The sequence below is a fragment of the Pelodiscus sinensis genome, chromosome 5, assembly GCF_052426305.1.
Source record: "Pelodiscus sinensis isolate ZL-2025 chromosome 5, ASM5242630v1, whole genome shotgun sequence".
Taxonomy (NCBI): domain Eukaryota; kingdom Metazoa; phylum Chordata; order Testudines; family Trionychidae; genus Pelodiscus; species Pelodiscus sinensis.
In genome coordinates, this window is record NC_143056.1 from 71,299,438 (window position 1) to 71,313,471 (window position 14,034).

At 43.0% G+C, this 14,034-nt stretch overlaps 1 protein-coding gene across 3 annotated transcripts in view; it reads right to left on the minus strand.

The window, feature by feature from the left end:
• Positions 1-14,034, minus strand: part of RAD51B (RAD51 paralog B) — a 625,639-nt gene that overhangs the window by 423,364 nt on the left and 188,241 nt on the right. For 2 of the 3 annotated variants that reach the window (XR_016349667.1, XM_089778529.1), the window contains exon 8: positions 8,618-8,677. The exons of the other annotated variant lie outside the window; for it this stretch is intronic. Coding sequence is in view for 1 of the 2 variants with exons in the window: in XM_089778529.1 (XP_089634655.1) it covers positions 8,618-8,677 (60 nt within the window). In the remaining variant the exon portion in view is untranslated. The remainder of the gene's footprint in view (positions 1-8,617; positions 8,678-14,034) is intronic. 3 annotated transcript variants of the gene reach the window in all.

Genomic DNA, 14,034 nt, shown 5'->3' on the forward strand with positions numbered 1-14,034 from the left:
CTCCTTAGTCACAGAGTCAAACTGTGTAAAAATAAATACTCAGAATTATAGGGTAAGAAGGGACCACGAGGGTCGTCTAGTCCAGTGGTTTAACCTTTCTAGAGGATTGTATCCCTTTCAGGAATTTGATTTGTCTTGTGTTCCCAAAGTTTCACCTAACTTAAAAACTACTTGCTTACAAAGTCAGACATAAAAATACAAAGTGTCATAGCACACTATTACTGAAAATATGTTTACTTTCTCATTTTTACCATATAGTTATAAAATGAATCACTTGGAATATAAATATTGTACTTACATTTTAGTGCATAGGATATAGAATAGAATCAACAAGTCATTATATGAAATTTTAGTTTGCACTGACTTTGAGAGTGCTTTTTATATAACCTGTTGTAAAACTAGGCAAGTATATAAATGAATTGATGTACGCCATGGCAGACCTCTGCATACTCCCGAGAGCATGAGTACCCCTGGTTTAGAAACACTGATCTAATCTAAACTTCTGACAAGATGCAGGAATGGTTGTTTCCAAACCATCCAAGACAGATGGTTGTCCAGATTCTCTGAAAACCTCCAGTGAAGGGAATCTCACATGAGTTCTCTAGGCAGACTGTTCCACTGTCTTATGGATCTTACAGTTAGGAAGTTTTTCCTGAGATTTAATCTAAGACTACAGCTGGTCCCCGAGTTGCAAAAAGTCGACTTACAACGGTTTGCAGTTACGACCAAAGGTGTCGTAAATGGCGGACTCCGAGTTATGAACGCGATCCGCGCTTACGAACAGCGCAGTCGCGTGTAACTCAATAGGGTCCGACTTACGAACAGACCGAGTTACGACCAATTGCTTGGTCCATAACAGGTTCGTAAGTCAGGAAGAGGCTGTATATGGCTGAACTGATGCACAGTTGCGCCACTGTAAGATCTTCTGTGGTGCTGCTCTATGCAATGAGAGAGTTTTCCCACTCACATAATTTATCCCCCCACCCCCACCTCAGCCCATGAGCTGCAGTAACTATTCTGGCAGGGAAAATTCTCCCACCAACATAGCATTGTGCACACTACCACTTACGCTCACCTAAGTAATGTCACTTACATTTGTAACGGCTTGATCAGGCCCCTAAAGAGCTTTTTGCTGGAGTCTGGCAAATGGCACTCAATCTAACTTTTTATTGGGGTTCTCATTTAACTGTCTCCCCTTCTCACACATACACCTTTGCTGAGTGACCAGGGTTTTTGTTTGTTTTAAAACAGAAGCATTAGTTTCTAAATTGCCCTGATAATTAAGTGATGCCATTCACCATTGGTGCTCAATACCTCTGAAAAACTAAGCAAGCATGTTGCAAAGCACAGGGATTGATTCTATTCCAGCCTCTGCTACTGACATGGTTCACAGTGGGTATGTCTTTTCACACCTAACTGCATTATTTCATCCATCTGTAAAATGGAAATATTAATTAACTGCTTGATGGGATAAGGCGGGAGTCCAGATTTAATTCATTAAGATTTGTAAAAAGCTCAATAAAAATTTGCAATAGTAATGGCAAAATATAATCTAATTTGTGTAATAGGGATGTGAATGGTTAACCAGGGTGGAGGCTGGAACCCGCATCGCAAGCAGTCCACTGTGCCCGCAGCAGGTGAGGGGTGCTCCAGCTACCCTGCTCGACCCCATTTAATCAGTTAATCAATTAAACAAAGTTTAACCAGTTAACTAAACAAATGGGATTTTGCATCTTTATTGTGACAATATCATCATTTTAAGGATGACACTTAGGAGAGTATTCTATGTATAAAAATTCCCTGATATTCAAAACTTTATAAAATAAACATGATAGTAACTTTTTTTTAATTATCACAATGTTTAAAATTCCCTGAAGTGAAATGTTGGCTTTATAAACTTTCAGTTTGCAGTTCTGTATTTACATACTATTGCTAAACAAGCTGAAAGGCAGCACTCAAATCAAAGGGGTGCTTCAGATAGTTCTCTATGGTAGATTCTCGTTTTGAAAACTTCCTGGCTGATATACAAAGAAAAACAAGCAAAGAATTCAGCCAGGCTTAGATGAAGAAAAAAGAGGCAGAAATACTTTCTAAACTCAGCTTGCTTCTTTGCACAAACACCACACTGAAAGCAAATATAGTGCAATAAATAATTTTTAACCTACTTTTAACTCTGACCCAGTTGATACTGTTAAGCAGTTTGAACTTCAGAATTCCACATCCTTTAAAATATAAGTTATCTATTCCATTTGGGACAAATTCATCCTACTACAAAGCCACTCATGAGGGCCCTCTGCACTATTAAAGACCTAAAAAGATACTGAAATGGTACATAGAGCCATGGGCCATCTTTCTGCACGGGACAGATTTCATCCTTTGGAAATGTTCTCTTGATCATACCCACATATGTAGATTTACAAGTTCTACTTAAAAGTTTTAAAACTAATCTTCTCTGACTGTGATTGTCTCCCATAAATTAGGGGCATATATATCAATTTAGCGACATACCTTGAGGCTCTTATTTTTTAATATCTTGGCCACATTTTTCCCTAAAACTATTCAGAAAGAGAGAATATTCAAAAGTGGATACCCTGGGATGGTCTAGAAGGCAATTTGATATGCCATCATTCAACTTGAAAAGATATTCACAATGGTATCCCTTTAAAAAGAAGGCTGAGGAATTTTGTAATAAAAAGAACTTTGGACAGTTAGGTAGTACACTATAGGACTAACTGATTTATTTACTATAGTGACTTCTAAAAGAGTATTCAGGAAATCTGAAACTGTCATATTAATAGTACTATTAAAAATGAAGACTGACTGGTGACTTGGCAGTACAATTCAAGGAGCCCACAAGAAGAGAATTGTTCCTGATTTTTATACACAATCTTTGGCTTCTTAAATCAAAAGGGCCTGAGTCTCTTTTATCAGTTATGACAGGCAAACAGTTTGTGTGCTGAGTTAATGAACTTGACCACAGGCCTTCCCTAATACTGAGGCAGGGAAAAACTGGTGAGAATATATCAAAATGGGAAAATGAAAGGTAGTAAGTAGGAAAAGAAATTCTGTGCTTCTGAGTGAGCTAAATTCATCCATCTTGCTGTGTCTAAATGTATACAAATGTTTTATGTGGAAAAAGTTGCCTGGCAGACAATCAGAAAGAAACCAAATCTCCCACAGGACATTTGTAAACAAAAAGTAAAAGAATTCACATACAAACTTGTAAAAAGAATGACAAAATCTGCAGGCTCTATTTGTAGGAGTTTCAAGGAAGGGCAACAAGCTTTCTGGAGATGGGCAACAACCTTTAACTTCTGTTTCCTAAGTCCTCAATGATTTTAAACAGAAAATGGTTTAAAAAGTGATTTTAAAAAGAAATAAAGTTGATCTCATATAGAGGAAGCAAGGGTGTTTGTGCAAGTAGTTGACTACTCTTTTATATCCCTACCCTAAATCATGGCATGGTTTGCTCTTCATTGGTTGTTTTGTGCTAGTCATGGGGTTTGCTCTTCTCCAGCCCTAATCTTGTTAGACAAATGATTATAAGTCTAACCACAGACTTATAGTCAGCCACACTTATACATGCCGTTTATACATGAAGGATGGCCCCTAAAATTGTATCCCAGCTGTTAACTCAGATTCAGAGCTTTTCCAAATCTGAATCAAATATAGATGGAACCTGGAAGGCACGTGGAAATGCAGAAACCTGTATAAACCTGAGGAACAAAATTTTGTCTCTGCATTTTCTTTTCTTATGCTATGAAACTCTCATAATGCACTGTTGTTATAGCCATCTTGGTCCCAGGACATTAGAGACATTTTAGTTTGTTTGGGGTTTTTTTGACCAACTTCTGCCAGTGGGAAGTTGGTTCCAAAAAAGTTATCCCTCCCACCTGGTCAAACCTCAGATGAGCTCTGCACAAGCTCCAAAGCTTGTGTCTCCTGCCAATAAAATTTGGTCTCATGCACTGTCTCTCTCTAATATAAACACTACTAATCCCTGCCTATTGGGGGACTCTCCTTTCTAGCTACTGCATTCTTCTGAAAGAAAATTGAAAGAACAGAGATAATCCTCATTCTACGAGGAAGAAGCCTTTTTGCGAAAGAGCTCTTTCACAAAAAGGTGTGTGTGGATGGGGAAGAAGGAGTTCTTTCAAAAGAAGAGGAAAGAGGAAAAAGCACAGGTGCCCTGGTGGTCATTCCATTCATAGCAATCATAGCTTACATGCGAGAGAGTGTCCATTCAGTTTGGACGCTTTTTCGATGCGTTTTTGCAGTGTAGATGCTCTCTTTCGGAAGAAGTTCTTCCGGAAGATCTCTTCCAAAAAAATCTTCTTTCAAAAGAAGCCTGTAGTCTAGATGTAGCCTAAGCTATGGTGAATTAATTCTGGACAAAGTAGCATATCACATTCTCATGTACCATGTTTTTTGCGCACAGGAAACCAAGGTGTTAGATCCACAAGGACAGAACTGCTCAACTATAGGCCTGTAGAAAAGCAATAGACACTTTCTGCTGGCAAGGCATTTAGAAAACATTACACCACCATCACCCTAAACTGTGGTCCTCCAATAGATGAATATGCTCCCTTTAAGAAGCATAAAGCAGCTGAAGTACAGCACATAATCTAGGCTTAAGAACATAGCAATTGAACATGGCATTAACCAGAACCATAGTCAATTAAGTGCCATCATTAGAAAGAACTATAAAAAATATGAATGTATCATCAAAAGGATCCTTCCCAAGTATATTTTGGACTGATCATCCTTTCCCCCCATGCTATTATTTGCTTACAGAGTTCAAGTAAATATTACATTGAGGGGCCAGAGTGGTGCCGTGTTCACAAATGCTGCACTGCTATATTTCCAAGAAAGGAAAACCAGATCAATGCAAGCATCTCAAATATATTTACATTTCATGAACAAACCCAGCATTCAGGATTGACCATACAAAAACAAAACTCAAGGCTGAGAACGGAACCCGCAAAAGTGCAAACAAAAAATGTGCAATTCAGTGCTCTTTGTTAACCCTGCAGTAACAAGCAAATCCACTCACCTGATTATGAGAGAAACATATTTTGGCATGAAATCATGTTTTTAAAATTATGAAAACGACTTTACTAGTTCCTTTGTAACTAAGACACTAACACTGTTCTATAATTTGAAAAGCCAAGAAAGTTTTAGGTGGTGGAAAGAATCAAATACTTCTATAGAAGACAGAAAGAATTATTGCTACTTTTACTAGGTATACAAATATCATGGCTAAGCTTCAGCAATGTATTGGTGCTTTTAGGAAGACTATGGTAGCATAAGTACAATTGTTATTATGCTTGGCAGGCAAGCATCGTCCTGTTAAATCTCTTTTAAAAACAATATCTTGGTGGAGGTAATGTTCACTATTTACTGCAGCTCTGGTTGTTAGGGGTTACTACTCAGGTCTCATTCTTCCATGACATCAGCAGCATTCCAAAGGGAACATGTGCCAGTGAATTTTAGTAATGACTGTAGTCTCCAAGCATTGAAAACTTAGCCAAAATTCAGGACACCTGCAGACCAGCTGAGTAGAAGAAAAATCAAGGAGAAAGATGGATTACGTGTGCTTTCTGACTTGATTCCTAATGAATAATAAAAATGAAAAGAAAAAAAAGTTTTTGTTCCTTGGCTATTTGGTTTCAATTTGTAATGTTCAAAACAGAAAACTTGAAGACTTCTAAGTGATACAGATCGATGTAAAACTTATTCTGTCCCGTGGGTCACTTCAGTGACTGATATTACAATTACTGAGATAAATTCATCTAATTTCAGTGACATTACACCAAGAATAAGTTTTGCTCTGGTATCTTCAGAAACAGTACCTATGTCTCCATTATGTAATATTATTATCCTTAGTTTTCTAAATAATGTTTTAATGCCCTCATATGGTTTTCTGTATGTAAATATTACATATACACACTCAAAATGTTAAAAAGAAAACATTATTAAGGTTGCAAAGTCCAGCACTCAAAAGTTAGAAAATGCTAGAATTAAAGTTGCCTGTGCCCCCTTATGCATATATGTTATAAAACAGTCCTTCATTACAAGATCATATACTATTTTCCCATGGAAACCTTGACTCAGTTACTGCATGAGATTCATGGTGCTCGCTGATTCAGTATTTTGCTCTCTTCTCATTGTTCAATGTATACCCTGAGTTTGAATTTACTGCACTTTATCAAAATCGTGCTCTTGACACAGAAATATTAATTTCCTCATGTTTTTTTCTATTGTGCTTATCACCAGAGTATTTGAGTGCTTCATGAACATTAATTTATTTTCACAACTCCCCTCTGAGGTGAGATGGTGTCAGTAAAATCCACATTTTACTGATGGGAAACTGAGGCAGAGAAATTCATATCAGAAATATCCACTAATTTTGGATGCCCAATCTGAGGTGCTTAGGACCGGATTTTTCAGAGAATTTAGTATTATATAGCACTTTATAAGTTCAAAGCACAGCTCCAATTGTCTGCACTTGCAGCTGTGAGTGCTCAGCACTTCTACAAATTATACCCCTGGGCATCTTAAGTCAAGCATCCAGAAAACGAGGAATGCGCAGTTAGCCACCAGCTGTGAAAATCCTGATTTATTCTACTTGCCCAGAATCACATAGGAATTCTGTGGCAGAAGCCGGAATAGAATTAAATTCTCCGGGGCAACTGCTTCTACCATGAGACCATCCTTTCTCTTCCTTCCTCCAGCCTTATTCACCACACACCTTCCAACTCCTGGCACAAAAGAAGAAGTCAGACAGAGTGAGTCTCCTTCTCTAGAAATCATGATTCATCCTCATTATGAATCATGCTTATAGTAGCCTAAGGACCAACCAAGCATGGGGCTCCATTATACTAGCCACTGTACCGAGAGTAGCAGACAATCCTTTCCCCCCAAAGAGAGTGAGCACAGACCCTGCTATTTCTCTCAAGATTGACCCCTTCTCCCCTTTCCTTCCAAATGTCCCTCTCCCATCCTGTCTCTATTATTTTACCCAATCTATGTGAGAATTGTGGGAGACATGTATTATTTTAATGAATATTTTGTGTGTCTCTGTTATTTGGCTGTTTTGGTGTGGTCTGCCATACAGTGACAAGGAGATTAATCCCTGCAGGAGTTACTCACATGCCCACAGAAAAGGAATCTCCAGAAAAAAAGACCAGCCATCAAACCAACATGAAACAATGACTGGACTGTTCTCTTGAATGGTCTCCTTCACTCCTGATGTACAGGCAGTCCCCAGGTTACGTACAAGATAGGGACTGCAGGTTTGTTCTTAAGTTGAATCTGTATGTAAGTCGGAACTGGCATCCAGATTCAGCCGCTGCTGAAACTGACCAGCGGCTGACTACAGGAAGCCCGAGGCAGAGTTGCTTTGCCCCGGGCTTCCTGGAATCAGCCGCTGATCAGTTTCAACAGGCTGAATCTGGACACCAGTTCTTACATACAGATTCAACTTAAGAACCCCAGGCGTCCCCAAGTCAGCTGCTGCTGAAACTGATCAGCGGCTGATTCCAGGAAGCCCGGGGCAGAGCAACTCTGCCTTGGGCTTCCTGTAGCCAGCGCTGGTCAGTTTCAGCAGCGGCTGACTTGGGGACGCCTGGGGCAGAGCAGCTTGGGTGCTGCTGGGTTGCTCCTGAAACTGACCAGCAGTGGCTGAATCAGGACGCCTGGGGCAGAGCAGCTGGGGTGCTGCCAGGTTGGTCCAGTAGTGCCCAGAGCGGCGCTACCAGACCAACCGGCAGCGCCCCAGCTGCTGTACCACAGGCGTCCGGAGCAAAGCCGCGGAGCACGGGGGCAGCGGGGAAGCCCAGACGCGCCGCGGCTGTCCTGCTGCCCGCGTGCTCCGCGGCTTTGCTCTGCTTTGCTCCCCGTCTCCCTGGTCTGTTGGGCTCCAGCAGACCAGGGAAACGGGGAGCAAAGCCTCTGAGGACGCCGGCAGCGGGACAGCCGCGGCGCGTCTGGGCTGTCCGCTGCCCGCGTGCTCCCTGGCTTTGTTCCCCGTTTCCCTGGTCTGGGGAGACGTGGAGCAAAGCCACGGAGCACGCGAGCAGCCCAGACGCGCCGCGGCTGTCCCGCTGCCGGCGTCCTCAGAGGCTTTGCTTCCCGTCTCCCTGGTCTGCTTGTCTTCAGCAGACCAGGGAGACAGGCAGCAAACCCCGTTTGTAACTGCTGATCCGACATAAGTCGGATCCACGTAACTCGGGGACTGCCTGTACTGTACTTATCTGGGAAAGGGCGGGTGTTCTAGCCTCTTAACACAAAAAATAAAGAGGCCAGCCTATTTTAAAAGACACATTTCCTGAAGCTCAGGAGAGATGGTGACACAAACATATGATGTGCAAGGAAGCAGAATAAAATGCAGTCACCAGAGGCAGGGCCTGCCTAAGCTTTCAGGGAAATGCTAACCTGTAGTACCTGAGACATGTAAGGTTCCATGAGTCTTTTATTGTTTTAACTCTGTTCTCTCAGAATGTTATTTTCCTGTGGTTAAACAAACACTTTGTTTTGAAGAAGCTGTTCTTAGTCACTGCATTAAACTAATGGTTACAGCTTCCCAAAGGAAATCTTTGGAAAGAGTCAAACTCACCCAGACCTGTTGAGGAAACACTATCAGTAAACACAAGTGCTGCAGCCCAGGAATCTGAGTCTGTGAGCAAGAAAAATACAGGATTACACCCTAACTTGTGTGAAGGCACAGGGCCTTTCATATAAACATATACTCAGGAGAGACCAAAAATGAATCAGAGGTGCCAATTACACTGTAACAGAGACACCCACAAATTCTGAGTGCTCCCCTATTCCTGCCCCCTGCCCAGCCAGTCCTGGTCATCCACATCCCATCTCCTCAGGCAACCTGTTTCTTCTCTCATCACTAGCCTTTAGCCACCCCTACCAACTCCCAATCACACTCCCAATGGTCCCCTTACAATCTCAGTGTCCAACACTTCCCCACAAGATCTTTGTCCCAGTTTCTTTGCCCAGACAGTTACAATTTTCACCCCATACCAGGATCATCATCAAAACTGTCTCCCTGCCCCACCATCTCTTTCCCCCACTGGTTCCCAATTCCAGTCTCCTTTTCCATCCAGAACCACTTCCACCCCATCTCCTCATCAGATATTAGTCCCTTCCCAAGGTCCCAAACCCCATCTCTTCTCGTCTCTTCTCCCCTCGTCTCCTCACAATGCCTAGTCCTAGTTTCCCTTCTCCCTCCCACGCCTCCAGTCTCCAATACCAGTCTTGTCCCCCACTCCAGGCTTATTTTCTCACTCTTCTCCCCAGAGAAGACGGTTGTCCTCTCTGAAGGTAATTCAGGCAGCTTTCTCCTCCACCCTGCCTAGGCCCAGAAGGGACACAGTGCACAGGCGAGACAAGCTTCCTTCTCTGAGTTCTGGGGTCCAAACCCAGACCCAGAGCAGCTGAACTACAATGTATTTCTTTGCTGGGTATTTCTCTGATGCAAATAATGCACAAACCAATTTAGTGACAAGACTAAACCCCAGCTTTTCCCATATTTAACTGTCACTTTGCATCACAATACCAATGTAAAGCAGATCTGGAGCCATCTAAACCAGCCATGAGAAGATCACCTCTGCAAAGGAAGCCTCCAGCAGTATAGAAACAGCACTACAGCTCATGTCACTCCTAGACCTGTGACCTACATAGGTGGCGACTGGAGAAAGGTGTTGCAGGAACTTGATGATCCTGACTTGTCATTATTGTCCCTTTGGGGCTATGGATGTCTGAAGTAACCCAAAGAAGCCTCCAGGCCGAGTCCAGACTATGGGGGAATGCCGGCTTAAGGTACACAATTCTAGCTACATAAAGAGCCCAGCTGAAGTCAACATATGTTAAGCCAGGCTTCGGCACTGTCTTCACAGTGGGAGATCAACAGGAGACACACTCCTGTAGACTGCAGGCAGAAAGGGGATACTGATTCCCACATACACAGAGGGAAATAAAATAAACTGCAAAGATACAAATCAGGAGTGACACCAATCACATTACAAGCTAATTAATTTTCATGTCATTTGCTTATTTCCTGGATAATGTCCCCGTAACACTTTTTCAAGTATACCACACTAGAGTTACTGCACAAAAGGCGTGGGGTAGAATGAGAGGGGCGGGAAGGGGATTGGATTAGGAAGATAGGTGGCTTATGAAAGGAACTTTAATAGCTGTTAAAAATTGTGGGAATCCCTGCACTGAAGCACACAGAACCTCAGTTCTATGAGGAGTAACGGTAGTTCGAATTAGAGAGCCTAATTCGAACTACCTACTCCATGCCGCATGTAGCCGCGGGCACGGAGTCCGCACTAAGGGGGATTTAAAAATGGCAGTGCCCGGCAAGATGCAAATGAAGCCCGGGATATTTAAATCCCGTGCTTCATTTGCAACTTCGAATGCCTACATTAGCCACCCTAGTTCGAACTAGGGTGGCAGTGTAGACATACCCTCAGTTTCTGAGGTAAAATACCCTACCTGACCAGAAACTTGCTTCAAGGGTTTAGCAAACTTTTTCACCCGAAGAACCAATGTAGATAAATATCTTACAATAGGAAATCAACATGTAAAAACATCTAGTGTCAGACAAGCTAACTGTAAACATGTAGGGACATGCATAATAGCACAAGTGGTTGACATGCACCAATAACTACAATCCAAGTAATTTAAAATGGGCTTGTTAAGTTATTTGCTTTGGTAAGCTTAATAGAACCAATGACATGTAAAAGATACAAAAAAATGTAGAGGAAAAAAAATACTTTTCAGTGTGCTAAATTTGCACAAAGAAAAATGCAAATTAAAGTTTTCCAAAGACCTATTTTGAATTACTGTTATCACCAAGATTAGTATTGTACTCTCCACAGAGGAAACATTAAATTTCAAATTATCGATTGGGAAGTAGAAATAACACATAAAAGTAGCATTGAGATTTGAGCCAACAAGTGTCATAAATTATACTGACATATTCTTTCTTCCTGAAATGAAGTACTTCTCTTGGCACTGCATTTTACAAACAGTCTGTCTCCTACTGAATGTGCACCTTTAGACAAAATAACCTATCCCTGCCTCAGTTTACTTAACTGTAAAATGGGTGAAATACTTCTTGGCCTTATGTGGAGAACATGGGAGAGCTATATTTTTCATTAATCATATATATATTTATGCTAAGGAATTTCCATCGACTACTTGATTAGTTGATAAAAGGGGGGCAAGCTGCCACTGCAGGCTCTACACTTTAAATGCAGTAAGAGCCAGTGAAGAGCAGGAGTGGCCAACCAGTTAGACACGAAGAGCCAAAAGAGCTGTGGACAGTAGTGAAAAGAGCCACACACCCCTCCACCAGAGCCAGGCACCCCCAGCCCCACCTAACACAATGCCCTCCCCCAGACCCAGGTCCTCCAGTTCCCCCCACTCTAACCCCAATGCCCTTGCCCTCCCACAAAGCCAGGCTCCCCCAGACTCTTCCCATTCTAACCCAATGCCTGGGTCTCACTGGAGCTGCCACCGCCACAGCCACACTCTTCTCCCTCCAGGAACTGGGGCACAGGCACAATGCGGGCATGCAGCTCCGAAGGAGCTGTAACCCTGAGAGCCACACTTTTGTGAGCAAAGGGCTGCATGTGGCTCAAGAGCCACAGGTTGGCCACCCTTGGTGTAGAGCCACAACAGAGTTAGCTCCTGGAGGGGCGGTGTGAGCTGGAACTGAATAGTCACAGCTCACGCTGCCCCCAGGATCACTGTGACTCTGCCTCCCCTGCCCATCCCCCACACCGTGGAGACAGTGCTGGAGGGAACTAGCTTTTAAGCTGGCTCCTCCCAGCACCTGCTTCCCCTGCCCCTTGCTGCCTCTGATATAGAGGCACTGGGAACAGGCGAGTGCAGGCTGACTAGTCAAGTACTAACTCAATTACCTGACAAGCCTATGTTTATTAGGTAGTCAATTACTCAACAAGTCACTTACATCCCTAATTTATGCCTATTTGATTACTATCATATGTCTGTTCCACATTTATAATGAGCAAGCTTAGGCTTTGTCTGCATCTGAGCTACTCAACTTTGGGAGCCCCAGGGGTCACAATGATACTCACAGCACATGCTGAGGGCCGCAACTTAAGTGTGGTTGTATATACATGCAAATACATATGCAAATATATGTAAATAGTGTCTTTCACACTGACATGCATGAATACAGGGGCAGAAGGAGGTGCAGAAGACAGACACTGAGGCCAAGTCTACACTGGCAAGTTACTGTGCAGTAAATCAGCTCCGAGCGCTGTAACTGGCAAGACACTTAGGCTATGTCTACACTACAGGGATCTATCAGAAAAAAGTACGCAAATTGCACTCCGCAATTTATAGCATGTTTTATAAATAATTTGAAGTTAAGTCTCTTCATATACATTTAGAGGAGTGGAGCTCACAATACTTTAGTGCTCCAGTGCTGCACCCACAACCTGCTGGTTCCACAAAAAGCAGGATGACATGCTTGGCAGTGACTCCACCGCTGTCCCAAAGATCCTCGTGGATACTTTGGGACCACAGAGGCCATCCCATAGTGGAACAAGACAGGAGGAGTAAATTGTGGACGAATGTACTGAGGGGGACCCAAACCCAGTTAGACATCCATAGATGTTGAGCCAGTCGCAGCAGTTGGAGGCTGTGGGGGATGCATCTAGTAAGTGGGCTTGATTTCTAGAACCATTAAAGCAAGTTGCTGGGAATGGGATGGTTGCTGGGAATGGGAATTGGGTCTGTGTTTTCCTGCTACCAATACAGGGCTACTCAGTCGCAAAACAGGTTACTAATGCAGCCTCTCACTTCACAGTAATCTGCCTCACAGATCTCACTGAAAGTGTCTAACAGCTGCTGAGCTACATGTCTGTATAAGAGTTTTGGAAAGGCTGCTACGTTAAGGGAAACATTCCCCGCCCCCATGCTGTGAGTGGGGGGACCATTACTACACACAACAAGTTGCGTATGGAACTGTACGGAATTTGAAGTCAACTAAAAGACCCTCCTTTGCTTCTCTGCTCACTCTAAGCAGCAAAAGGATGAACACGGCCTTTGGAAATTGAGTGACCATTACTAATGATCGGGCCCCCCTGCAGTGCTCTCCCCGAGTCACACCTGCACCAAAGAATTCCCCTGTCCCAGTTGTGAACTCACTATTGTGGGGTTCTTATATGAATTATATGGGTTATGGCAGTGCTATGTCTAGTGTTAACAATGGAGTCTCTAATAAGTTGCAGTTTGGCTTCACAGAGTTAACCTTGGCATGGCAGTCTGCACGGATATCACCTGCAGAGAGGCTTTGCAGGGCTATTAACAAGAGAAGTTTTTGTGTGATGTCATTAGTCAGGCTAATGCTGAAAAGAAAGAACTGAAGGAGTGGAAGGACAGTGACAGGAAGGAGAAGACGAAGCTGACTTCTAAACCTCATGGAGCACCAAGCAGACCTGCTGCAGATACTGCTAACGCTTCAGATGGAGCAGTTGTATTACATGCCCTCCCTACAGCTGGTATCCCAAAACTGTTTTCCATACATTCAACACCCCTCGTCATCAACACAATTTGTTCCTCACCCTCTCCCCAGGCAGCACCTGCCACACTCCACACCAGCCCCCTAACCTCCATCCATGCAGACCTCCACTGGCACCCAATGCACTTGACACCCATATGCACTCAGTTTAGTTCTGATGAACTGCAGATCCGCTTGCACAACACATCAGACAGGAGGACTCCATATGAAATCTGGAGATACACAAATCTTTGAAGCTCTTAGAGCCTACCTCACCTCCTGCCTTCTCCCCTCCCTCTTGCCTCCAAGTGCAGATGTGTCATGCTTTATATATGTTCTATGCTTATTGTTTATAATAAATGAAATTCATGTGTTTCAAAGCAATCTTTATTCCTTGACATGAAAGCAAGCAAGCACGCCCCAGCAAAGCAATGGTCACTGTAGCACGGGATGCATTGCATGCACCAATTAGAGTAACCTTT